This window comes from Cervus canadensis, chromosome 1 (assembly GCF_019320065.1).
Source record: "Cervus canadensis isolate Bull #8, Minnesota chromosome 1, ASM1932006v1, whole genome shotgun sequence".
NCBI lineage: Eukaryota > Metazoa > Chordata > Mammalia > Artiodactyla > Cervidae > Cervus > Cervus canadensis.
Window position 1 is genome coordinate 30,986,022 of NC_057386.1, and position 25,418 is coordinate 31,011,439.

The following is a 25,418-nucleotide window of genomic DNA, read 5'->3' on the forward strand; positions in this document are numbered from 1 at the left end:
CTCTCATCTTTGGTCTTCTCCTCTGGCTTTCAGCTTGTATGGAATCCTCTCTTTACCTGGTCCCCTTTTAGCAGCAGCTATTGGTGGCTCAGTGGTAAAGAATCACCAATGCGAGAGATGCAGGTTTGATCCCTGAGTCAAGAAGATTCCCTGGAGGACGAAATGGCACCCCACTCCAGTATTCTTGCCTGGAGAGCCTCATGTACAGAGGAGCTGGATAGGCTCCAGTCCATGGGGTCGCAGAGTTGGACACGACTGAGCGACTGAGCACACATGCACATCCTTTCACCGACAGACTGAGGTTTGACATTTTCAGGAAGTTTGCTCTGATGGACTTCACAAACTTATGGCTCATGTCATAATTCTGGAACCAGCCATTCTCTGAACTCCTCTTGTGTAGTTAGTGAGGTGGTTTGTAGCACGGCTTTGACATCCAATCCAACTGCAGTGTTACCCTGGGTCTTCAATACCATGCTTTGTCTTCTCGTATGTTTGACATTGTGCATAATGGAAAGGTGGGCTAAGTGGGTGCTTGTTGAATTGAATTAAAGGAGTATTATGGGCCCTCTCAACCTTAATTTCCACCTGGGGCTCTGGACACCAGTTCAGGACCCCTGCCCTTCACCTCAGGGGCAGGGAAGGGTCTTAGCTCAGAATAACTGAGTTCACTGCTTCCAGTGATACGTGACCCCCCTCGAGCGGCACGTGGAGAAGACACTTGACTCCAGAGGCATTTGCTCCCGAGGCTGACTTCCTGCTCTGGCTGGGCACCATCCCAAGGGGCCCTGTGTCCACATGTGGAGCAGACATCACACAGGAGTGGAGGAAAACCACTCAGGAGAAAGCCATCATCTGGGGAGGGGACTCAGCTGCTCGCTCTGAGCAGTTAGCACCTCCTGAGCTGCCTGCGTTCTGGAGACACAGCACGCTTTCTTCCAGCGCACCCAGGAGGAGACGCAGTGCTCGTCCAGGCTGTGCAGGTTGGTTCTCGCTGGGTGATGGCCGGAGGAGCAAGGCCTCCTCCTGTTCCCGTAAAGTTGGCTAATAATACACTGCTATTTCATCCGTCCCCTTCTGATCAGAGAAGGGTTTCACCCCAGCCGCAGGGCCAGTTAGCCCTGAGAAGCTGCCTGTTTCAGCATCCCGAGGCTCCTTCTCTAAGATGTATCCCTCTTTGGATGAAAATCTTTTAAAATGCACACATAGGTCCCTTCTCCCTGCTCACCTCAATAAAACAAATATCTAATGTGATCTACTCAACGACACTAAGATAACCGGTAGTACTGTGTGTAACACGTGGAAGCCTTCAGGTAGAAAATGTAAAATCTACAATGTGCTAAACACAGCACCGGGTGTGCCTGACATTTTATTATCCTATTGAATGCACATAATCAGTCTGCAAGGCAGCCACATTCTCCCCATCTTTGCGCTCAGTCATGTCCGACTCTTTAGGAGCCCCTGGACTGTGACTTGCCGGGCTCCTCTGTCCATGGAATTTTCCAGGCAAGAATACTAGAGTGGGTTGCCATTTCCTCCTCCAGGGGATCTTCCCAACCCAGGGGTCAAACCCATGGCTCCTGCACCGGCAGGCAGATTCTTTACCTTGAGCCCCCTGGGAAGCCCTCACCCCCGAATCACAGATGAGAAAACAGAGGCTCAGAGAAGTGAGGCACAATGCCTGCCATCACACAGTGAATCAGAGGGTGAGCTGTGGGATTCACACCCTGGCCCATCTGACTCCAAAATTCCACAGCCTGTACCTGCTGCTGTCCGTGCAGTTCTGTCCTCCAACAGGTACGTTTCCCAATGGCTTTTTTTTTTGGCTGCACTGTGCAACTTGCAGGATCTTAGTTCCCTGACCAGGGATTGTACCTGCACCCTCAGCAGTGAAAGCGCAGAGTCCTAACCCGTGGACCACCAGGGAAGTCCCCAAATGGCCGTGCCTTTTGATCCCTGATGCCTGCTTTTAGAACGGTTCTCTCTGTCGCGGTTTTGTCACTTCCATCCTTGGGGTTTCCAGAGAGCGGGGCTCTCTGCCTCACTCTGACCCTCCTCCTGTGGCCTTGGGCAGGCCTTCTGCCCCGCCTGTCCCCCAGCTCCTCCTGTGCAAAAGCAGCTTGACCAGCCAGCCACCTGTGAGACCTCCGAGCTGAACACTCTGCCTGCTTGAGGAAGGAGTGTGATGCGGAGAGGAACACAAGGCTACATGACCTGGAAAACCTGGAGGAGGCCGGCAGCATCTCAGAGCTAGCGTTGGGTTCAATTGATGTGACCTGGGACTGTTTTACAAGGAACTCAAACCCTGTACAGAAAGCATCCTTGCAGTTTCCCGGAGGTGGGTGTGGAAGCGGTTATACAGAGACACAGGTAAACTGGTGACAAGAAGATGTAAAGAGCAAACTCAGCCTTATTCCGCTGCCCACAGGACCCCCCCCCAACCGCGGCTCCAGGTGGTGGGGAAGGACCCACCAGCACCACCCCTCCCCAGGGCCGCCCTGCTCCGTCAATGCCTGAGATGTGGCCAGGGCCCCTTGCACTGTCCCTCAGCCCACAGGGCTGGCTCACACCTCTGCTTTGCAGGTGACCTGTACCTGTCTTGACCAGGCCTCCCAAGGAGATGGCCAGCCAGTGGACAAAGATGTGGACTCTGATGTGTTGCTGGGCAGGCAGGATGGGACCTCAAGGAGACCATCCCCTTTCAGACACAGACAGACCCTTTAGGAGCGTTGGGCTGTCTTCTTGGATGTGGAGGATCTCTAGGGATGGGGGTCTCAGCCCAGCTGGAGCAGGGGGGGTGGGGGTGCACATGCAGCCAGCCTGCGGCAGGCTGAGGGGGGCAGGCTTCCTGTTTTGTTTTTTTTCCTGCAGTCACGCACCTTCCTGGCCCTCACAGAGCAGGCGGTTCATCAAGTGTACTTTGACCTAAAATCACCAGAATCTCAAAAATGGTTGACTAACCATTACCCCGGAAACCGTTACAGGTCAAGGCTGCGTCTCCTTTTCTTTTGTGCCCTCTTGAGGTACTCTGCACCAGGGCCAGCATACAGTGGATGATTAATGTATGTTCCTGCATCTTAGGGGTCCACAGCCCTGCACTGCCCCATCCCCACCCATACCTCTTCCACTTCTGCGGGTGCTGTGTGTTGGGAGGGGGCGGCTCTTCCTCTCAAGGGGGAACTGCTGACAGTTAATGACCACGGGGTGCCCACCAGCCACCCTCCCAAAGGCTTGTCAGGAAAGGTAAGGAGAAAAGGAGGAGACATAAAGCCAGGCAGGAGTGGGCCGAGCTTCAGTCGCACCTCTGGTCTCCTGGCTTTGTTCCTTCAACCCCAGTTTAGAAAGACTCATGCTTGCTGGACCCTCTCCTCCCATCCCCCCGTTTCTCTGCAGGCATGCCACCCCCTAACCCCCACCCTGGCCAGCAGCTGGTCTTTCCTAATTGGTCATGTGTCTTAATAACAACAGGTCTTCAAGCAGCTGTTGCTGTGGATACTGTCTGGCAGGGTGGCTCCCTGTCATTAATTTACTTATTGGTCCTACTGGCGCTTAAGAAAGGATTAAACTAACAGTGACACTAATGAGACAGAAAGGTACACAGTGAGAGGAGAAGGAGGAGGGTTATAATTGTTGTTGTCGTTCCTGGCACAAGTTTTACAGTCACACAATTCTGTCACGACCCTGTGTTGTGACAAAAGTCTTGCCCAAAATGCCAAGAGGATTTTCATCTTTCTGTCCTCAAGTTGCACTCCTTTTCCCCACATGATGAGATTTCTGTCCCCAGAATGCACCCTGATTTTCAAGCATGTGGCACCTGCAGGATGGAGTTTAGGCCAGACCCCCGTGAGGGCACCCCTCACACCGAGTGAAGACACCCTGGCCCTAGGTTCAGAGAAAGGCATCTCAAACTTCCAACTTTCTCCAGCTGGAGAATGGTTATGGATGCTGCTCATTTCTATATATACCTCGCCCTTGGCAACAGCAAAAAAAACGTGAGGAGGGGAGCTGGCCCTCAGCTTGTGGCATCGGTCATTCCCTTTCCAAATATAGAGCAGGAATGAGTGGTGGGGGGACAGGCTATAAAAGCCACAGCGGCAGCCCCCTGGCGCTGCTGTGGGCAGAGGAGTCTGGGCGCCCTGCACGGCTCTCTTCCGTGTGTGGCTCAGAGGACCACCCGGTGCAGCCCTGCCTGGCTGTGGTGAGGTTAGTTAGAGGTGGAGCTGGGTCTCCACCTCCCGCGCCCCACTTCTTCCTCCCTGAGCTCCCCTTGACTTTGTCTTCGAGGGCCCCCTTGGGCAGGATCCCTCTGGATGCTCCAGGGACCTCGGCCTGTCAGTGTGGCCTGACGACCCCTCTCTTCCCCTCTGATCTGTGCAGAGGCTGTGGGGTCACCGCCCCCCGGCCCCACCCTCACCTTCCCCGCCTGCGCTGTGTGCCTGGTGAGCGGGTGCCCATGATCTCAAGGCCTCAATGGCTTGTGAAAGTTTGCCAACTTGAGACTTCTCCCTGTTGGCAGAAGTCAGAGGGGGCCTGATCCTAGCCTGGAACCACAGGCCTTTTCAACAGAGATGCTGCCTTGTTCTGAAGGAGGGTGTGTTAGTGGGCTGGCAGGAGCCAGGATTGGGGGCAGCTGGGGGTTTGACTACCTTTATGAATCACTTGTAGGTCACATCCCATCTGCTCTTCCAGCCTGTCTCTGGGGTAAGACTCTTTTTATTTATTTATTTATTTTTAAATTTTTTATTAGTTGGAGGCTAATTACTTCACAACATTTCAGTGGGTTTTGTCATACATTGATATGAATCAGCCATAGATTTATACGTATTCCCCATCCCGATCCCCCCTCCCACCTCCCTCTCCACCCGATTCCTCTGGGTAAGACTCTTTTTAAGTTATTAGTCCTTTCCCCTTATTTGGTTAATTCAAGACCCGATTCAGAACTGAACCACACATTCGGGTGTCCTGAGCTTTCTTTTTGCATATTTACCGCAGGTCTGATTCCCACGGCTGCTGTTGTCCGCTGTCCTCCTGCAGGTGTGACTCTCAGGTGAGGAAGCAGGTTGGGTCCCTTGCCTCAGAAGTCTCCAGGGTCCAGTTCCTCCTGCTTCCAGTGGCCTGGGGGGCAAGAGCCCGTGGAGCTTAGACCAGGACAGGGCAGACTGGGCAGAGGGTCTCAGCAGATGCTGAAGTCAGATGCCACCTCTGTTCTCAGAACAGAACTGAAGGAAGCAAAAGCCAGTTTCCTCGTGTGAGGAGGTGGCCACCTTGAATCAAAACAGTCCCCAGATTCCTTAGCTGTTTGCTATTTAGCACACTCTCTTTGAAGAATGGTGTTTATTTCTGATGGTGTTTATTTTTAAATTTCCCCTTGGCAACACCTAGGCTTTTCAGAAAAGGAAACTGAGTCCCAAGAGCTGCCCCCTCCCTCGGGTTCCTTCACCCCTCTGAGCCCCGCTGGATGGGGGAGCTTGGGTAGCATCCACTCCATGCCCTTTGCACAGAGTCGGCACAATAAATAAAGGTGCATTTGATTTTTCCCAGGGGGTAGATGGGAAAAATCAGATGTTCCTGGCCCACCTTGGTGGGCTCCCACGGGGGCAGGGCTGGAGTCGGGGGTAGGGGGCTGACCTGGTGGGTTCATCCCCCAGCTAATACCATGAGTAGCGACACCGAAATGGAAGTGTTCGGCATCGCCGCTCCCTTCCTCCGGAAGTCAGAAAAGGAGAGGATCGAGGCTCAGAACCAGCCCTTTGATGCCAAGACCTACTGCTTCGTGGTTGACTCTAAGGAAGAGTATGCCAAGGGGAGAATTAAGAGCACCCAGGACGGGAAGGTCACGGTGGAAACTGAAGACAACAGGGTAAGCCCCATCCACTCCCTCTGCAAGCCTCTGGCCCTCTGTCTGCTCCCCTGGCTGCCCAGTCTGTGCGTCTGCCCCACACCTGGCCCTCTCCACATGTGCATACCTCCCAGGTGTCCTCAGAGAAAGCAGAGTGAACACTGGCCTCAGGTTGCATGGTCGGAGAACCACCTGCCTGCAGCTGGCCAAAGCAATTCATGTTCCAGTGCTTTTGTTGATGTTCATGTCACTCTAGGTCAGCGGGGACCAGCCGTGTGAGTCCCAAGGGTGTGGAGTTGGGAGTCCAGCAAGAGGACGACCTCCTTCAGAGCACTCTCCTTTGGGAGTCTAGGTTTCCCCCTGATTCTTCTGGTGATAGTATGTAAGGAAGTAAGGAAAGCGGATCAGGGACCCTAGTGGACCACAAGCTTGACTGAAGTAGCAGCATCCCCATATCATGAAGACAGCAGTGTAGCCCATTCCTTTCTGCCCAGGCTAGCATGGGGGTGCTGGGAGGAATTCTGGACATTCCAACTGTCTGGGATTTAGACCAGAAGAATCCAGAAATGTTCTAAGAAAGGTTAAAATAAAATGGGGGTGGGGATCCAAATGAGAGTAGTAAAGGAAATAGTATCATTGGGTTGGATGTGAAAGAAAACAGCATGGAAACCACCCATTGAAACCACCTTCCAAGTCCTGAGGCTCAAGGGCAGCTCTCGGTACATTTCAGATGACGGAGTGGGGAATGGCGTCCGAGGCTGCAGGGAGCACAGAAGCTAGACCTGGTGGGGGGCAGTCCAAGATGTCCAGCCCCTCACCTCACTGGAGGGCTGAGGCCTGGATGGTTTTAGCGAACCCCTGCTTGAAGGCAGGTTTTCCCCACCACCTGGCTCAGAAGCAGGGCCGGGAAAACCACCATCTGCAACGGAGGTCTCAGACAGGAAGGGGGTGAACGGAGGGTGGGAGAGCGGAAGGTGAGCTCCACTCCACGATGCCAGGTCCTCCAACGCGCCCCACCCCGCCCCCGGGCATTGGGCCCTTTCACAGCTCAGGCAGGTGGGGGTGAACGGGCGAGATGCAGGGTGGGGGCTGGGAGCTGCTTTCAGGGAGCTCAGGATGACTTGGGCTGCTGGCCTGGAGGTCCATGCCACCGGCCTCCTCCTCTCTGTCCCCGCCTCGGGGACGCCGTCCACCTGCCGTGCCCTCTAAGTAGACGGCAAAGACCCCTGAGCCGCTGGGACCGGGTTTTGGCCCAGCCAGCATGACCCAGCTGAGGAGTTCCCGCTGGCTCCTGGGCCTGCCTCCTCCTCCCCGAAACCCCCGAGACCCTCCTCTCCTTTCTGTTACCCTTACCTCACCTCAGGCCACTGGAGACGGAAAATAAAAAAGTGCGAGTCTCAGAACCGAACCCCGTTCCATCTCCTCCACCATGAGCCGCCCCAGCCCCGACTCCCTCCGTCAGATGGGCCTTGCCTCCAGCGCCCCCTCCTGGTCTGGGCGTGGACACACACCTGCGCACAGAGAAGCCCAGGTGTGCACCGTCTCCCTTCCCTTGCAGACGCTGGTGGTGAAGCCAGAGGACGTGTACGCGATGAACCCCCCCAAGTTCGACCGGATCGAGGACATGGCCATGCTGACGCACCTAAACGAGCCGGCCGTGCTGTACAACCTCAAGGACCGCTACACCTCCTGGATGATCTACGTCAGTGCCCACGTCTGCGGGCTCCTGGGGTGGGGTGTGGTGGGGTGGGGTGGAGATGCTCATGGGGGGATGGGCTTTAGAAGGATTAGTGTTTGACGAGGCCATTGGATGGCATCACCAACTCAATGGACTCCCAAACTCCGGGAGTTGGTGATGGACAGGGAGGCCTGGCGTGCTGCAGTCCATGGGTTCGCAAAGAGTCGGACATGACTGAGCACCTGAACTGAACTGAGGCCATTCAACAAAAGAGGGGGAATGAAGAAAGGGAGACGAGAGTGATGGAGGATGAGAAAGTGAGAGATGAGTGGGCCCAGGAGGGGACCGGAGGAGGGGTGGGGCTGAGGCCGGGTCCTGGTGCTGTCACCCAGCAGCTGCGGATGGTCACTGCACCCCTCGAGTCTCAGCTGCCTCACCCATAGAGAGAAATCGGATCTTGCCTCCTTTACAAGTTTCTCAGAAAGGTGAAATAACAAAGGGGGAGGGTTTTATATGCACACACCCATGTGTACATAAATTTGTATATTTTACTCCCCCACAGACCTACTCGGGCCTCTTCTGCGTCACCGTCAACCCCTACAAGTGGCTGCCGGTGTACAACCCTGAGGTGGTGGAGGGCTACCGGGGCAAGAAGCGCCAGGAGGCCCCGCCCCACATCTTCTCCATCTCTGACAACGCCTATCAGTTCATGCTCACAGGTAGGTGTCTAAGGGGGAAGCCTGGAGAGGTGGGCAGGACTCAGGGAGGCTGCAAGTCTGGAATCAGCCGCCCCTCTAGTGTGCAGCCTCCACACGACTGGGTGGAGGTGCTGAAAAAAAAAGAAAGAGGTCAGAGATTTCAGGGCCTTGCAGGCCTGGGTGAGAAGCTTGGATTTAATGCAAGCATGGGTTACCTCATGTGAAACTGACGTTTTTGTGGGCCCAAAACAAAGACTGATAGTTTCATATGGTTCAACCTAATACGGTGGGCAGCCAGTGGCTGGCTGTAAGCAGGGGCTTAACCTCTTTGATCCATATTCTCAAGGAGGAGTCTCTTTGAGCTCCCACGTAGGACGAAACAGAGGCATTGTGCAGTGAACTGTGACTGCTGGAGACATGGAGAACTGGGAGCTCTTTTTATTTTTATTAAAAATTCTTGATCAAAATATAATTGATTTACAATGTTGTGTTAACTTCTTATTTACAGCAGAGTGATTTAGATACATATATATATATACAGATTTTTTCCATTATGGTTTATTATAGAATATTGAATACAGTCCCCTGTGTTATACAGTAGGACCTTATTTATTTTATATATAGTAGTTTGTATCTGGTAATCCCCAAATCCTGATTTATTCCTCCCCCACCCCCCTTCCCCTTTGGTAACCATAGGTTTATTTTCTATGTGAGTCTGTTTCTAATTTCTAACTAAGTTCAATTGTATCATATAACCACACATAAGTGATATATGGTATTTGTCTTTCTGTCTGACTTACTTCAGTTAGTATGGTAATTTTTAGGTTCATTCATGTTGCTGCAAATGGCATCATTTCATTCCTTTTTAGGGCTGAGTGATAGTCCATTGTATGTATGTACCACATCTTCTTAATCCACTCCTCTGTAGATGGACATTTAAGTTGAGAAAGTTCGTTTTATAATACCATCAACCCTATTTTATTTTTCCCTTTGGCAGATCGTGAAAACCAGTCTATTCTGATCACGTGAGTATCCAGGGTGTACAGCGTTTTCACAGCTGTGGCTCTTTGTCCCCAGGGTAGAAGGGGAAGAGGCCATTTGCTTTGTTCTGTCAGTGAGAAAGTGCTGAACAAAGTCTGTGATGCAGAGATGGACGGGGGACAGGCCAGAAGGCGCGTGAGGCCTCGGGAAGCAGGGCTCCCCATCCAGGCTGTTCAGTGGTGCCGGCCTCCCAGGGCCCTTGTCTCTCCGGGCGGTCTCCTCTTTGTTGGGAATCTCACATCTGATGTGGCAGAGGAGGCTGTTTACACTCACAGGACTCTCTTTCTCCTCCTCTCTCTTTCGATCGCTCCGAACAGTGGAGAATCCGGGGCAGGAAAGACTGTGAACACCAAGAGGGTCATCCAGTACTTTGCAACAATTGCAGCCACTGGAGACCTCGCCAAGAAGAAGGACTCCAAGATGAGGGTGAGGAGAGGGGCCGGGCCGGCTCTGCCTCCGCCGCCACGCTTGTCTCAGCTTCAGAGCGAGGAGGCCCAGGCTGCCTGTGGGGTGGGAGGGACCCAGCTCCTCGGGGAAGGGGTGCTGGCAGGGTTGAAAATCCCACAGGACAGCCGGCTCTTCTAGACGACCCAGCGCATGGGTGATCTCACAGGACCAGATCCTGTGATTGCCAAGAAGACAAGCTCTAAGGCTCCGCTAAGAAAAGTCCATCTGACATAACACCAGAGTCACACACACCACCTGGAGAGAAGTGTAGCGTCCACTTGCCTTTCAAAATGAATATATCCCAGCAGTATGGTGTGAAGCCAGGTGACCTCACCACCTGGAGAATGGAGAACCTGAAGGGTTAAAGGAGGTTTATGTCAAGATACCTAACCAGAGCCAAACATGACATGGCGACAGGGTGCTGACGGTGTGGTTGGGCCCTAGGTTGGAAAGCAGGGGATGGGGGAGGGACCGGCGTTAGCCGGAGCGGAGGGGCATTGGAGCTCACCCTCACGCGGGGCTCTTCCTGCCCTGACTCCCTGCTCCAGGGGACGCTGGAAGACCAGATCATCAGCGCCAACCCGCTGCTGGAGGCCTTCGGGAACGCCAAGACCGTGAGGAACGACAACTCGTCCCGCTTTGTGAGTCTGTGAGGGGTCAAGCTGGGGTGTCCTGCAAGGCCAGCGAGGAGGCACGACCCCTGCTTCCAGGAACCTGCGGCCCTGGGGGTGGACAATGAGAGGAGGAGGAGACAAGCCCACAGGACAGTCTGACAGTTCCTCGTAGACGGGGCGGTAAAGGGGGCCGGGCGTCCTTTAGACGGGGCCGGCAGGGGCGCCCTCCCGGGGGCGCTGGCCGTGAACCCGAGATCCACAGGGTGAGGAGGGACACAGTCGCAGAGGCAGGGAGGGGACTGGTGAAGTCAAGGGATCTCCAGGGGGTCTGGGTGAGGCGGGGCAGTGGGAAGGGACCTGGAGCCTGGGAGCACACAGGCCAGGAGAAGGGTCTGGTTTCATTCCAGAAGTCAGGATCCTGTTAGAGGGAAGTGATACGGTTTGATTTGCAACTTGAACAGAACATGACTCTGCTGACTGGCTGGGGTGGCGTGTGGATGCAGTGTGGAACAAGGGGATGGAGGAGGGCACAGCAAAGCAGGGAAGAGGCGATAAGGACACTTAACTGCAAGTTCCTGGGGAAGAAGGCTCTATTCCACTCCCCAGGTGGGTAGGAACACCTGGAGTCAGGTCACCTGGTCTCCCTTCCCTGACAGGGCAAGTTCATCCGCATCCATTTTGGTACCACGGGGAAGCTGGCCTCTGCAGATATTGAAACATGTAAGTAGACTCCTAGGATCAGATGTTTTGGGACATCGGGGGAACAGTTTGGAAGACACTCCTGTGTTTGTGTTCCTAGATCTGCTGGAAAAATCAAGAGTGACCTTCCAGCTGAAGGCTGAGAGAAGCTACCACATCTTCTACCAGATTCTTTCCAATAAGAAGCCCGAGCTCATAGGTGAGGATGCCCCCAGAGGGGCTGGTCTGGGGCCTGTCAGCTCTTAGGTGAGCGGACTGAAGAGAGTCGTGCCTCCTCACAGAGGAAATTTGTTTTAGAAATGGGGTGTGGCTGTTTTGACAGTGATGTGCCAATCTGAGAAATGCAATCCAGTGGACAGAAAAAGAATGAGGCACAGTTGCCTTCAGCTCTGGTTCATGGAAACGGGCTGAACGACTTAGCGTTTAGTGGTCCTCTGATGCCCCCTGGTGGTCATCCGCAAAACCAACCTTCCACCAAATGCTGTGAGGCCCCCGCCAAGGCAGAGGAACCGCCAGCTGGTGGATGTCCACCCCACTTTCCATTTGGCACCTGACAGGAGCCCCATGCCCTTCTCTGCTCTCTGCCTATGTCTGCTCAGCATTCTGGGCCCAATCCTGGAAACAGGCTGCAGCTCTCACCAGGATTTGGAAAAGACAACGATTCTACCAAACCACCTGGGCTTCCCTCCAGGGGCTCTCCGTGTCCACAGAGGGCTCTCTGGCCCACACTCAGCCTGTTTTCCTGGTTAATCTTTCCCAACCGACATGGATCTGTGCTGCCTGCACACAAAGCAAAAGGGTTTAAATGTTCTCTCTGGAGTTTGTGCCCTGTGTGGCCGGGGTGGGTGCAGAGTCTTCCCTGGGCTTTCTATTCAGCCGCAGCCTGAGTACGAGAGGCTGTTTAGCCCCAGGGGGATGTTTCCTTTGCATCCATGTGACCCCCTCTAACTGGTCGTCATTGCAGAGCTGCTGCTCATCACAACCAACCCTTACGACTACCCCTTCATCAGCCAAGGTGAGATCCTGGTGGCCAGCATTGATGACGCCGAGGAGCTGCTGGCCACGGATGTAAGTAGATCAGGGAGAAGGATGTGTGTGTGGTGGGGGGCTCCTGCTCCATCACTGAGGTCAGCTGGCTGACACGCTCTCCTGCAACGCCAGAGCGCCATTGACATCCTGGGCTTCACCCCCGAGGAGAAGTCTGGGCTGTACAAGCTGACAGGCGCTGTGATGCACTACGGGAACATGAAGTTCAAACAGAAGCAGCGGGAGGAGCAGGCAGAGCCGGATGGCACGGAAGGTACCACATCACCTGCTGGGGTATGCGCCAGAGCTGGGGGCCTCCCTTGAAAGAGATCAATCCTTCCTCCCCCTGGAGAGATGAACCTCGGCGGGGCTCAGATGCCGACAGGTTACTGCCCTGTCTGCTGAGTCACTCAAGTGGTCGTGCTTCAGACACAGTGAGGAGTGACCAGGGTTTTCTGGAACTGAGTGCTGCCTTTTCAAAAGGCCCATCATATTCTCTGAGTGACTTCGCGCCCACAGGTGAGCAGTTTAGAGTCACGTAATGTAAACACACGGAGACAAGCTGAGCTGAGCCTTGAGACATCTGGAGGATTTTCAGAGGGGTTCTTTGGCTTTGCCACTTATCTGGGGTTTCCCTTGACACTGGCCTTCTTTCCTGCCAGTGGCTGACAAGACAGCCTATCTGATGGGCCTGAACTCTTCGGACCTCCTGAAAGCTTTATGCTTCCCCAGAGTCAAAGTTGGGAATGAGTATGTTACCAAGGGCCAGACCGTGGATCAGGTAAGTGACCACCAGGAGGCTGGGAAGGGATGCAGGCACAGGTGGCTACTGCCCACAGACTCCACACAGGTGCTGACCCCCGACACAGGTGCACCACGCCGTGAATGCCCTCTCCAAATCCGTCTATGAGAAGTTGTTCCTGTGGATGGTCACCCGCATCAACCAGCAGCTGGACACCAAGCTGCCGAGGCAACACTTCATTGGTGTCCTGGACATCGCAGGCTTTGAGATCTTCGAGGTTTGCGTTCCCGATATTCAGGTGGCTTTGTGTGTGTGGGGGGGCTGGTTCTCAGGATCACAGGAAAGATGTCCAGGCAGCCACTTGTCACCCCGTATCATCTCTGGGAGGAGCCCTAGATGGAGGGTGGGTCAGGTAGAAGCATGTACACCCATTAGAGCATGTTGTCAATGTCTACCAAGTATAAGACTTGCAGGTGAATAAAAGATGAGCTTGTAGTTTGTAGATGATGATGAGAAGTATGTAAGTACACAGAAGACCAACTATACAGATAAGGCAAACTGTGGTCAGGGCCCAGGAGAGGCCCATCCCGTGGACTTAGGAGAGGGAGAGGTATCTTCCAGCTCGAGTTCTGGAGAAAACTCTAAGACGTGATGTGAGCTGAGCCCAAGAAGGTGACCACACCTGAAAGTGTAGCTGAGCTGCTAGGAGACCGAGACGAAGAGGAGGAGGAAGGTTGGTGGGTCTTTGACTTTGAAAGCAGTCTAACCTTCCGTGTGGACATTGTGTTTTGATGTTAGTATAACAGCCTGGAGCAGCTGTGCATCAACTTCACCAATGAGAAACTGCAACAGTTTTTCAACCACCACATGTTTGTGCTGGAGCAGGAGGAATACAAAAAGGAAGGCATCGAGTGGACGTTCATCGACTTCGGGATGGACCTGGCTGCCTGCATCGAGCTCATCGAGAAGGTACCTGCCATGTGTGCTCATTAACCGCCCCTCACAGGCCTGATGCTTGTCACTGCAGCTCACACTCACTCACCCCGTGTGCATTCTACCTTGGTTCAGCCTATGGGCATCTTCTCCATCCTGGAAGAGGAGTGCATGTTCCCCAAGGCCACGGACACCTCCTTCAAGAACAAGCTGTATGACCAGCACCTGGGCAAGTCTGCCAACTTCCAGAAGCCCAAGGTGGTCAAGGGCAGAGCCGAGGCCCACTTCTCCCTGATCCACTACGCGGGCACCGTGGACTACAGTGTCTCGGGCTGGCTGGAGAAGAACAAGGACCCTCTGAACGAGACGGTGGTTGGACTGTACCAGAAGTCCTCCAACAGGCTCCTGGCGCACCTCTATGCCACCTTCACCACCGCAGACGGTAACAGACTCCCAGGCTGCCTCGAATCCACACTTCTCCCCCAACTCAGCCCACAAAGGAAACAGCTCTGGAGGGCTGCTAACACCACACACCATCTTTTCTTTCAGCTGACAGTGGAAAGAAGAAAGTTGCCAAGAAAAAGGGTTCTTCCTTCCAAACTGTCTCTGCCCTTTTCAGGGTAAGAAAGATAGAAGTTTATTTGCTTGTAATTGGTTTAAGTCATCTCAAAATGAGCAATGTAGAGATGCTGAACTTGGTCTATTCAAAAATAGTGATGTGGTCTTAATCTGCTTACTGTCACTTAGGAGAGTGGTGGTATGATATGTAGATGAGTGCTAACAAATGGAGGACCAGAATTTAACCCCCGTCTTACATGCCACTGGCTGGGTGGTCTGGGAGGCGAGTCCTCAGAATGAACTTTCTGACTTGCCTGAAACACAAGGCGGTAGCATCTCAGGTGCCCAGTGGAGTCGGATAGGTCCCCTGAGTTAACTCAGCAGGCAGCCTGTACTTGGCTAGTCTCTGGCTACTGTGAAGCAAAAGACTGTTTTATCAGTTACTTGCCTACACTTCTTGCCAAATGGACTACTGAGAGACCTTTTGAAAAGAGTTAAATAAGACCTTTATTAGAATTCACAAGAAGTTTAAAATATCTTTTTTTGTTACACTGCATCTCTGTGTTTGTAAAAGCCTACAGTCTGCTCACTGTCAAATTGAATCTTTTAGGAAAACCTGAACAAGTTGATGTCAAATTTAAGAACAACGCACCCTCACTTTGTGCGCTGTATAATTCCCAACGAGACCAAAACCCCAGGTGAGACGCCCGCCAGCTCTGGAGGCTGTGCTCAGGTCAGGTTTCAGCAGAGCCCATGGGAAGCTGACGCTGCCTCTCTTCTCAGGCGCCATGGAGCACAGCCTGGTCCTGCACCAGCTGCGCTGTAACGGGGTGCTGGAGGGAATCCGCATCTGCAGGAAGGGCTTCCCCAACAGGATCCTCTACGGGGACTTCAAACAGAGGTGCGTGGTAAGGCGGCTTCCCCCGTGGCTCAGCGGTAAGGAACCTGCCTGCCCACGCTGGAGACACGGGTTTGATCCCTGGGTGGGGAAGATCCCCTGGAGGAGGGCGTGGCAACCCACTCCAGTATTCTTGCCTGGAGAATTCCATGAACAGAGGAGCCTGGCAGGCTGCAGTCTATGGTGTTGCAAAGAGTTGGACATGACTTCGGAACTGAACATGCATGTGTAATAGAAATGTTCCATTTGTTTCTTGAGGAGGTGTGTAAATGCTAGAATTTGAGAGGGAAAAATACTGAACAGCTGTGGGCTCCGTGGAATATGATTTAACCACCACGTGGTCAAGGTATACACGCTTCTTTCTCCCACACTTTCTCAGGGCCTTCTCTGATACACAACGTGGCAGAAAAGGACGTGGCAGAGAAGAGTCGGGAGGCCTAGATTTCAGGCCACTGTTTGGCCTGTGACCAAGGCCGAGTTTCCTTCCCTCTCAGGACCTTGGCCTTCTTGCCTCTTGGAAGAGAGGCCTGGACTGGCTTCCAAAGTTCACGTCTTTGCTAACAGCCTACGATGTTTCTGTGTCCACACGGCAGATACCGAGTGCTGAATGCCAGTGCCATCCCTGAGGGGCAGTTCATCGACAGTAAGAAGGCGTGTGAAAAGCTGCTGGCATCCATTGACATCGACCACACTCAGTACAAGTTTGGACACACCAAGGTACTGTGTCAGTTCCAAGAGACACTGGCCTGTGGTCCCTGAGACTCCTCCAGAAAACTGACCCAGGGCATCCGTCTCGCCTCAAGGTGTTCTTCAAGGCCGGCTTGCTGGGAACCCTGGAGGAAATGCGGGATGACCGCCTGGCCAAGCTGATCACCCGGACGCAGGCCGTGTGCAGAGGGTTCCTCATGCGCGTGGAATTCCAGAAGATGGTGCAGAGAAGGTCAAGCGGGGTCTGTGCTCAGATCTGAGCTCTCTGGGAGAAGTGGGGATCCTCTCTCAGAAATAACTGATGTTGTGTTTTCAGGGAGTCCATCTTCTGTATCCAGTACAACATCCGAGCCTTCATGAACGTCAAGCACTGGCCCTGGATGAAACTCTTTTTCAAAATCAAGCCCCTTCTCAAGAGTGCAGAGACGGAGAAGGAGATGGCCACCATGAAGGAAGAGTTCCAGAAAACCAAGGATGAACTGGCCAAGTCAGAGGCAAAAAGGAAGGAACTAGAGGAAAAACTGGTGACTCTAGTACAAGAGAAGAATGACCTGCAGCTGCAAGTACAAGCTGTATGTGTCTAGGAATTTAAATTTTTTTCTCCTAGATTTGATTATCTAAGAAAACTGGATTTTGGGTGGGATTTTTGCTTTTTACTGGGTATGTTTCATAAAGGATTCTGTTTATAACAAAATACTTTGTTATTGTTCAGTTGCTGAGTTGTGTCTGACTCTCTGCGACCCCATGGATTGCAATACGCCAGGCTCCTCTCTGTCCTTCACCATCTCCTGGAGTTTGTTCAAATTCACTCATTCAACAAAATACTGGAATGTCACAAACTTTACCTTTAAACCATTAAAGGAAATCATGATTCTTTTTTTTTTTAAAGGAAAGTGAAAACTTGTTGGATGCAGAGGAAAGATGTGATCAGCTGATCAAGGCCAAGTTCCAGCTGGAGGCTAAGATCAAGGAGGTGACAGAGAGAGCTGAGGATGAGGAAGAGATGAATGCTGAGCTGACGGCCAAGAAGAGGAAACTGGAGGACGAATGTTCGGAACTGAAGAAAGACATAGATGACCTTGAGCTGACACTGGCCAAGGTTGAGAAGGAGAAACACGCCACAGAGAATAAGGTACACCCTTGTGGGTCTTTCCACTGATACGGTCAGTACAAACCCAACTTGATCTTTTCTTATAATTGCCTGTGGCATCTTCTTAGGTTAAAAACCTCACTGAAGAACTCGCCGGGTTGGATGAAACCATTGCAAAGTTAACCAGAGAGAAGAAGGCGCTGCAGGAGGCCCACCAGCAGACCCTGGATGACCTGCAAGCAGAAGAGGACAAAGTCAATTCTTTAAGCAAAATCAAGAGCAAACTGGAACAGCAGGTGGATGATGTGAGTGAAGGATGCCAATTGGGAGGCCTGGGTTCAGGGCAGGAAGAGCCCCTGGGACATCCATGGTGCAAAGCATTTGTTCTTAAAAGGAGACCATGCCTTTTGCAGCTGGAAAGCTCCCTGGAACAAGAAAAGAAGCTCCGTGTAGACCTGGAAAGGAACAAAAGGAAGCTGGAGGGAGACCTGAAGCTCGCCCAGGAGTCCATCCTGGATCTGGAGAACGACAAGCAGCAGCTGGATGAGCGGCTCAAGAAGTGCGCCCTGACACCGCTGTGCTCGGGTTTCCAGTGCCCGGGTGTCTGGTCCTCACACGTTCTGCATTTCCCTTCACAGGAAAGATTTTGAGTACTGTCAACTGCAAAGCAAAGTGGAAGATGAGCAGACTCTGGGCCTGCAGTTTCAGAAGAAAATCAAAGAGCTTCAGGTAGGGGGTGCTTGGGACTCTGCTTTCACACTCGGTCACACACGGTGAGCTGGCAAGCCTGCTGTGCATTCTCAGAGCAAGGGGCCGGACCGTGGGCCTCTCGTCTCTGTCCAGGCTGACAGTAGCAATGAACAGCTTTTCCACAATTTAAACAAAACACGTAACTGAAGTATTTCATATCAACCCGTAGTCAGAGTGTTGGATACTCATTATCAGCCGCTGCAGGATAATGCCCAGGTTGAGGCAGGAAAGGCTCATGTCAGGGGAAATTCGCAGTGTTGCTATTGCTCCGGGAGCAGCCCAAGACTTGGTTGGTCTAATGGGAGGGGAAACTAGCCTGTTCTTGACACTGGGAGTCAGGATTCTCCCGGATGGCCTGCCCGCACAGGCCCGGATCGAGGAGCTGGAAGAAGAGATCGAGGCAGAGAGGGCGACCCGCGCCAAGACGGAGAAGCAGCGCAGCGACTATGCCCGGGAGCTGGAGGAGCTGAGCGAGCGGCTGGAGGAGGCGGGGGGCGTCACGTCCACCCAGATTGAGCTGAACAAGAAGCGGGAGGCCGAGTTCCTGAAGCTGCGCCGGGACCTGGAGGAGGCCACGCTGCAGCACGAGGCCATGGTGGCCGCTCTTCGCAAGAAGCACGCGGACAGTGTGGCCGAGCTGGGGGAGCAGATCGACAACCTGCAGAGGGTCAAGCAGAAGCTGGAGAAGGAGAAGAGCGAGTTCAAGCTGGAGCTCGACGACCTGGGCAGCAACGTGGAGAGCGTGTCCAAGTCTAAGGTTCGGGGTGGGAGGCAGGGGGCTCATCCTTGGGTGAAGGACACCGTTGGCCCTCCACACCTGAGCACGGACTCAGCTCTCTCCCCTTCCCTACCCTGCAGGCGAATCTGGAGAAGATCTGCCGCACCCTGGAGGACCAGTTAAGCGAGGCCCGGGGCAAGAACGAGGAGATTCAGAGGAGCCTGAGCGAGCTGAGCACCCAGAAGTCCCGGCTGCAGACGGAGGCTGGTGAGTGCCGGGGAACGGGAGGGGCAGCGCCTCCCGGACACCTAGCCAAGACAGCAGGTCAAAACCAAAGGCAGGATTTGTTTGGGGAGGACTTCTAGGGAAGCAGATTTTTAGGAGAGAGGCAATCAGAATAACCTACAAAAGGCCATTCAGAGTGCCCTGGAGGAGGTGAGCACTGAGAGTGCAGTAACGAGAGAGGAGTGAGGAGGGGCTCGGAACGCCCCCTGCTCCCCGAGCACCCTCTAGAAGTTTACAGCAGTGTCTCACCAGGGTGTGCGCTCAGCCTCCTTGTCATGGACACGTGCCTTCACCCGCAGATCTCAGCACAGTGCCTTACACACAGTCGGAATGTGTGAGTGAGTGAATAGACAGGTGAAATAAAAATATTTTCCTTCTGGACACAGGTGAGCTGAGTCGTCAGTTGGAGGAAAAGGAGAGCACAGTATCGCAACTTTCCAGAAGCAAGCAAGCATTTACCCAGCAAATAGAAGAGCTCAAGAGGCAGTTAGAGGAAGAGAGCAAGGTACATAGCTGAGGGAATGCTCCCTGGTCTACTCTCTACGTACCACCTACAGAAACAAAAGGCAACTTCATTCATAGGTGATGACAGCGGGAACACATCTGGACTGCATCACAGACACAGCCTGAAACATTCATCCATTGGGCCTCTCCTCTCTCCCGACTTCCGCAGGCCAAGAACGCCCTGGCCCACGCCCTGCAGTCCTCCCGCCACGACTGTGACCTGCTGCGGGAACAGTACGAGGAGGAGCAGGAATCCAAGGCCGAGCTGCAGAGGGCGCTGTCCAAGGCCAACAGCGAGGTGGCCCAGTGGAGGACCAAGTACGAGACAGACGCCATCCAGCGCACGGAGGAGCTGGAGGAGGCCAAGTACGCAACTCTGTCTTCAGAAGAACGAGCACTCCCAAATGATCAAATGATCAAACACTCCTAAATGATCAGATGACAGAGGGCACTGACCCTAGCACTGCTCGAGAGTGAATGTTACCGTCTTTTAAGGCAGCTCTGTGCCAGCAGAGGACTTCTGTGAGCACTTTTCATTGAGACAAACGACTGTGATCTTGGTTAGAGGCAGGCAGGCTACTGATCACTGATTTTTAGCAGACAGGAGATTCTCCTGGGCTTATGAAAGGAAAGCGGTGTTTGAATCACATAGGTTAGTGGTTCCAGCTAGATGAATAGTGACGTTCAAGAGGACTGAAGCTTAAACAGCATCTGCTGCTCATTTGTTTTAAGGAAAAAGCTGGCTCAGCGCCTCCAGGATTCCGAGGAGCAGGTGGAGGCGGTGAACGCGAAGTGCGCATCCTTGGAGAAGACCAAGCAGAGGCTGCAAGCGGAGGTGGAGGACCTGATGGTCGACGTGGACAGAGCCAACTCCCTGGCCGCTGCCCTGGACAAGAAGCAGAGGAACTTCGACAAGGTGCGGGGTGGGCAGAGGAGGTGGGGGCCCAGTCCTGACTGCCCCAGGAGCAGTGAGACCTGGGGTGAGCCCCTGAAACCAAAGGGGAGTGGGATGCAGGTGGGGGTCCCCTTCAAACACTTCAGTGGAGACAAGCCACCTCCTCCAGGGTCATCCAGTGTTGTCCAGCCCCAAGCATTCTTGGTCCCCAACATGGCTGGTCTGTCTGGGTGGCTGATGTGGAAATCTAACTCAGGTCCGAGTGGGAGGGTTTCTGGCAGCCTCCCCTTCAGTATGACAAGTAAGGTTGATTTGAACCGAGGTTTTAATAAAATATTTAGAAGTGCAGGTCCATTCTTGTAGTAGGAAAAGGAGGCCTGGCTAATTCCTTTCCAAAGGGTCCACTTGCTTTTTGGAAATGACAGTTGTTACTGACCAGTGACTGATCTTGAATTGATTTATGGAATGAAATCTTGGTTAGTCAACAGGAACACGGGGCTAGATAAGTGACATGGCCAAGGGGACCCCGATTCTCAGAGTGTTCATACTCACACGGGTCCTGAGATAGAAGCTGGAGGTGAGGGGTCATGAACAGAGGTGCTTTTCTCCCTGGCATTGCAGGTGCTCGCTGAGTGGAAAACCAAGTGTGAGGAGAGCCAGGCAGAGCTGGAGGCATCTCTGAAGGAGTCCCGCTCCTTGAGCACCGAGCTCTTCAAACTGAAAAACGCCTACGAAGAAGCCTTAGATCAACTTGAAACTGTGAAACGAGAAAATAAGAATTTAGAGCGTAAGCAGTTTATCTAAAATCCCCCTTCACACTATCCCCCCGAGTGTGAGGCTGCAGGACCATGACTTCAGGACCCAACCTCATCTGCCTGTCTGTTGCCACAGGCAGAGGAAGCATCCCACACCTGAGGGCTTGTTTCCGAGCCTCCCTGTGTCCAGTATCTTATCTCCAGCAAGCAGCGTCCTTAGAGCTGTGATAAACTAGTCAAAAGCATTGGCTAGTGCTTACTCTGCGTGGAAACCTGTGTGGAAGTTCAAGAGCAATCAAACTTCTCTCTTTGCAGAGGAGATAGCAGATCTCACGGAGCAAATCGCTGAAAGTGGTAAAACCATCCATGAGCTGGAGAAATCAAGGAAACAGATCGAGCTGGAAAAGGCTGATATCCAGCTGGCTCTGGAGGAAGCAGAGGTGAGCAGAATGCCAGCGAGGCAGTACGGGCGCAGACACCGTGACGGGGGCGCTCCAGCCAGGCCCCCCTCGGGGTCTGCAGAGTCACAGTCCTCGTGTTGGTTCTTTTCCTAGCAAACTACGTGGACGAATACCTGTGAATAATCTTGAAATTACTGGAGAAAATCTTACGTTAAAATAGGTCTAAAAATGAGATTTTACAAAAGACTGAGATGAATTTAAAATATCTATAAAGTGCCTAAGAAATATCTAAATGTTACTATTGTTTCATAGTATAATAAAAACAAACTAAAAACAAACTGCAGTGAAATATTTTATTTCTGCACTGAAGGTAAGTTAGGGATTTTTTTTTAAAGAGTTTTGAATATTGTTGAGTTAGTTACAAATATTCCATTGGAGTTTTCTTACCCCAGAGGAGTGTAGCAGGCTCTGTCCCATCACTGGTACCATTTCTGTTTTGTTTTCGTTCTTTAAAGGCCGCCCTTGAGCACGAAGAGGCCAAGATCCTCCGAATCCAGCTGGAACTGACTCAAGTGAAATCAGAAATCGATAGAAAGATGGCCGAAAAAGATGAAGAGATTGAGCAGCTGAAGAGGAACTACCAGAGGACCGTAGAGACGATGCAGAGCGCCCTGGATGCCGAGGTGCGGAGCCGGAACGAGGCCATCAGGATCAAGAAGAAGATGGAGGGGGACCTGAACGAAATCGAGATCCAGCTGAGCCATGCCAACCGCCAGGCCGCAGAGACCCTCAGACACCTCCGGAGTGTCCAGGGGCAGCTGAAGGTGTGCGGGCTCCCTGGTGGGGGACCTCTCCATCCTCAGACCCACACAGCTATGGGCTAGGCTCAGGGTCCTCTGGCCTCAACTTCAAGCAGACGCTTCCATTGCTGTCTGGCCAGGATACCCAGCTCCACCTGGATGACGCTCTGCGGGGCCAGGAGGACCTGAAGGAGCAGCTGGCGATCGTGGAGCGCAGAGCCAACCTGCTGCAGGCCGAGGTGGAGGAGCTGCGGGCCACCCTGGAGCAGACGGAGAGGAGCAGGAAGATCGCAGAACAGGAGCTCCTGGATGCCAACGAGAGGGTGCAGCTCCTGCACACCCAGGTGAGCGGAGGGTCCTGAGGGTCCTGGCCTCGGACGTGCCAGGTGGTAACCCTGTCCCCCACGCCCTAGAACACCAGCCTCATCCACACCAAGAAGAAGCTGGAGACGGACCTCATGCAGCTCCAGAGCGAGGTTGAGGATGCCAGCAGGGACGCGAGGAACGCTGAAGAGAAAGCGAAGAAGGCCATCACCGACGTGAGGCTCCTCCCTGCATTTCATCCAGGCCCTCTCTCTCCAGCCCTGAGCTGGTTCCCAGCAGACGGGGTGGGGCCTCCCCGGGGCACATGTGGTGTGAGTTCTGCTCTAGAAGCACTCCCCCGCCCCAGAAATCAAGAGTGTGCCCTTCCACACGTTAATAAGGGGGGGGCATGAAAAATAAGGGAGTGTGGATGGAAAAGACCAGAAGGAATTCTGTTCACGTCTTATGCTCTGGGAGAGGTATGCTCTTCTTCCCTTCTATGTATGACTGATTCCAAATATGAAAACGAGACCCCCCCACCCCCAACCCTTGTTTGGATCCCACCTAAGGTCACCTCACAGAAAGCCCGCTTCCGGCCCCAGCACCCACCTTCCTGCTCCAGAGGCTGGTCCCAGGACGCGCGGTTCCCACAGCGCCACCTGCTGCTGGTGGAGAGCACTACCCCGCGATTATCCCCGCCCTGCACCTTCCGCACCTCAGTTCCCTTAGCCTCCTGACCCCACACCCGTGATGCTGGGTTATAGACTCAGAGTCCTATAACTCACGGGTTGGTAATGAAAGAAGGGATTTCCTTGGGGTGGGGCGGTCCCAAAGGGGCCAGCTTAAGAAAGGGAAGAAACCATTTCCCATGCAGCCCTTGGCGGTCTCACTGTCTGGCTTACATGCCTGGTGCAGCTCTGCCCAGAGTCCATGGTGGCATGGTGGTCTCAGGCATCATGTCACCTGTGTCCTTGTCAGCAGCATGGCTCCAGTCCTCTGGGTCCCCAGATTTTGACAGTTCCAAGCACCTGACCTTTGTTTACATCTCAGTGGGATGATGTGCTTTTCAGGCAGCCATGATGGCTGAGGAGCTGAAGAAGGAGCAGGACACCAGTGCCCACCTGGAGCGGATGAAGAAGAACCTGGAGCAGACGGTGAAGGATCTGCAGCACCGCCTGGACGAGGCTGAGCAGCTGGCCCTGAAGGGCGGGAAGAAGCAGATCCAGAAGCTGGAGACACGGGTACTTGCGGGAGGGACCCCAGCATGATAAGCGGAGTTTTCCAGCCTGCCTGGGTCATACTCCAGCCCCCGACTAACTTCCCAAGTGCTCCCCCAGATCCGAGAGCTGGAGGCCGAGCTTGAGGGGGAGCAGAAGAAGAACACTGAGTCTGTTAAGGGCCTGAGGAAGTACGAGCGGCGGGTCAAGGAGTTAACTTACCAGGCAAGTGGAAGGAAACCCCAGGAGCATTTCCTCTGTAAGGGGGAACCTCACCCTGGACCCTCTCCAGAAGACAGGGAGAAACCCAGGCACTGGGACCTTGTACAGCCCTGTCCCCTCCTGGCGACCTGCCATCCCATGTTCTCTCTTGAAGAGTGAAGAGGACAGGAAGAATGTGCTGAGATTACAGGATCTGGTGGACAAACTTCAAGTGAAGGTCAAGTCCTACAAGAGGCAGGCGGAGGAGGCTGTAAGTCAGTGAGACCCCAGGGCGACACCCGCCCTGCTTCTGCCTGGGAGTTCCAGAGAGGCGCTCACAGCTGATACCCATTTGACTCTATTTTAGGATGAACAAGCCAACGCTCATCTCACCAAGTTCCGAAAAGCTCAGCATGAGCTGGAGGAAGCTGAAGAACGGGCCGATATTGCCGAATCTCAAGTCAATAAGCTGCGCGCGAAGACCCGAGACTTCTCCTCCAGCCGGGTAGGTGGTCCTGAGGCACTGGGAGGGCAGAGCGAAGAGGGGAGGTGTGGCTCCCGGGGAGGAAGCCCCCCGAGATGGAGACATTTTTGAGATGGACGGGCCACTGGAGCACCCTCGTTTAGAATTGGTCTGTCTGGGATTTACTTAGAGCCACACAGGGGAGAAGACCCCGGCCAAACCCAGGTCGGTGAGTCCCAATAAAACTGTCCTGGAGAGCAAGGAGCGGTCCCTCCGTGGGAACGGAGCTCTCGGGCGCCCTCTGCAGCCAGCCTCCGTCACCGCACTCACCGCGTGTAGGTCCCTAAGTGAAAGTCGCTCAGTCTTGTCTGACTGTTTGTGACCCCATGGACTGTAGCCCACCAGGCTCCTCTGTCCATGGAATTCTCCAGGCAAGAATACTGGAGTGGGTAGCCATTCCTTCTCCAGGGGCTCTTCCCAACTCAGGGATCGAACCCAGGTCTCCTGCATTGCAGGTGGATTCTTTACCATCTGAGACACTAGGGAAGACCACCCCTGGGCTGTTCTGAGGATCAGGCTCTCAGGCCTGGGGGGACTGCCACCACGTAGACGGTCGTGTATTCACTCGCCTGCATCCAAGGAGTACCCCGTGTCCTCTGAGACAGACAAGCAAGCACCCCAGATGCTTGTGGGGAGGGGGAGCAGCAGGAAGTGAGGCTCTGCTGACAGAACTAGAAATGCCCACTTTCTCCCCAGATGGTGGTCCACGAGAGTGAAGAGTGAGCCCCCTCCTCTGCAACAGGACAGGAAATATGCAAAATGTGTATTTTCATGGTTCCTGACTCTGATACTTACTTTCACATGCAATAAACATTGTTTTCAGTTTGGGGCTGTTTCACTGTATTTGTTTTCTCTTCCCAGTGTGGAAATGGTTCACTGGTGATATTTATGCCCAATGTGGAAATCTCAGCAGATGGCTTGATAAAGCTATTCTGCATATTTTCTGGGGTGTGTCTGTGGGGACAGGGAGAGATTGCTTTTGGTTTACATTTGAGAGTAGGTTAACCACTGCTCTGGCAGGAGAAGGGGGAGTTTGTCCAAAGAGTCATCTCTCAGTAAAACATGAGGGAAGCACGAAGGCTTGGTTCAGGAAAGCCC

The 25,418-nt window shown here is 53.5% G+C and overlaps 1 protein-coding gene and 2 long non-coding RNA genes across 3 annotated transcripts in view; 1 reads left to right on the forward strand and 2 right to left on the reverse strand.

Annotated features, from left to right (window-relative positions):
- The first annotated feature begins 4,113 nt into the window (after positions 1 to 4,113).
- LOC122445041 (myosin-3) lies at positions 4,114 to 25,149 on the forward strand. The gene is made up of 42 exons (XM_043474028.1): positions 4,114 to 4,200; positions 4,663 to 4,698; positions 4,990 to 5,044; positions 5,646 to 5,857; positions 7,395 to 7,538; positions 8,077 to 8,233; positions 9,210 to 9,237; positions 9,571 to 9,679; positions 10,249 to 10,341; positions 10,971 to 11,034; positions 11,114 to 11,212; positions 11,978 to 12,081; positions 12,175 to 12,313; positions 12,702 to 12,820; positions 12,909 to 13,058; positions 13,580 to 13,750; positions 13,850 to 14,156; positions 14,264 to 14,334; positions 14,883 to 14,970; positions 15,056 to 15,173; positions 15,764 to 15,887; positions 15,974 to 16,110; positions 16,195 to 16,450; positions 16,768 to 17,010; positions 17,097 to 17,273; positions 17,382 to 17,527; positions 17,607 to 17,697; positions 18,086 to 18,475; positions 18,577 to 18,703; positions 19,108 to 19,226; positions 19,395 to 19,591; positions 19,958 to 20,141; positions 20,742 to 20,907; positions 21,191 to 21,315; positions 21,792 to 22,100; positions 22,217 to 22,420; positions 22,490 to 22,615; positions 23,450 to 23,620; positions 23,717 to 23,821; positions 23,973 to 24,068; positions 24,165 to 24,302; positions 25,017 to 25,149. Exons 4-42 carry the CDS (start codon positions 5,654 to 5,656, stop codon positions 25,041 to 25,043), a joined length of 5,823 nt encoding a protein of 1,940 aa, XP_043329963.1. The 5' UTR covers positions 4,114 to 4,200; positions 4,663 to 4,698; positions 4,990 to 5,044; positions 5,646 to 5,653; the 3' UTR covers positions 25,044 to 25,149.
- LOC122445145 lies at positions 17,064 to 21,822 on the reverse strand. Its single transcript, XR_006270454.1, has 4 exons — positions 21,724 to 21,822; positions 21,136 to 21,246; positions 20,673 to 20,877; positions 17,064 to 17,201 (listed from the first exon to the last, which is right to left on the reverse strand). It is a non-coding gene; the product is annotated as an uncharacterized LOC122445145 (long non-coding RNA).
- Positions 23,836 to 25,418, reverse strand: part of LOC122445150 — a 154,201-nt gene continuing 152,618 nt past the window's right edge. Inside the window, exons 3-4 of the long non-coding RNA XR_006270455.1 lie at positions 24,191 to 24,320; positions 23,836 to 24,043 (exon numbers count right to left, since the gene is read on the reverse strand). This is a non-coding gene — a long non-coding RNA (uncharacterized LOC122445150). The remainder of the gene's footprint in view (positions 24,044 to 24,190; positions 24,321 to 25,418) is intronic.

Coding starts and splice junctions, on each gene's coding strand:
- LOC122445041 (XM_043474028.1), top strand. CDS start 5,654: ATGAGTAGCGACACCGAAATGGAAGTGTTCGGCATCGCCGCTCCCTTC. Junction 8,234..9,209: donor CTATCAGTTCATGCTCACAG/GTAGGTGTCTAA, acceptor TCCCTTTGGCAG/ATCGTGAAAACCAGTCTATT. Junction 21,316..21,791: donor TGGCTCTGGAGGAAGCAGAG/GTGAGCAGAATG, acceptor CGTTCTTTAAAG/GCCGCCCTTGAGCACGAAGA.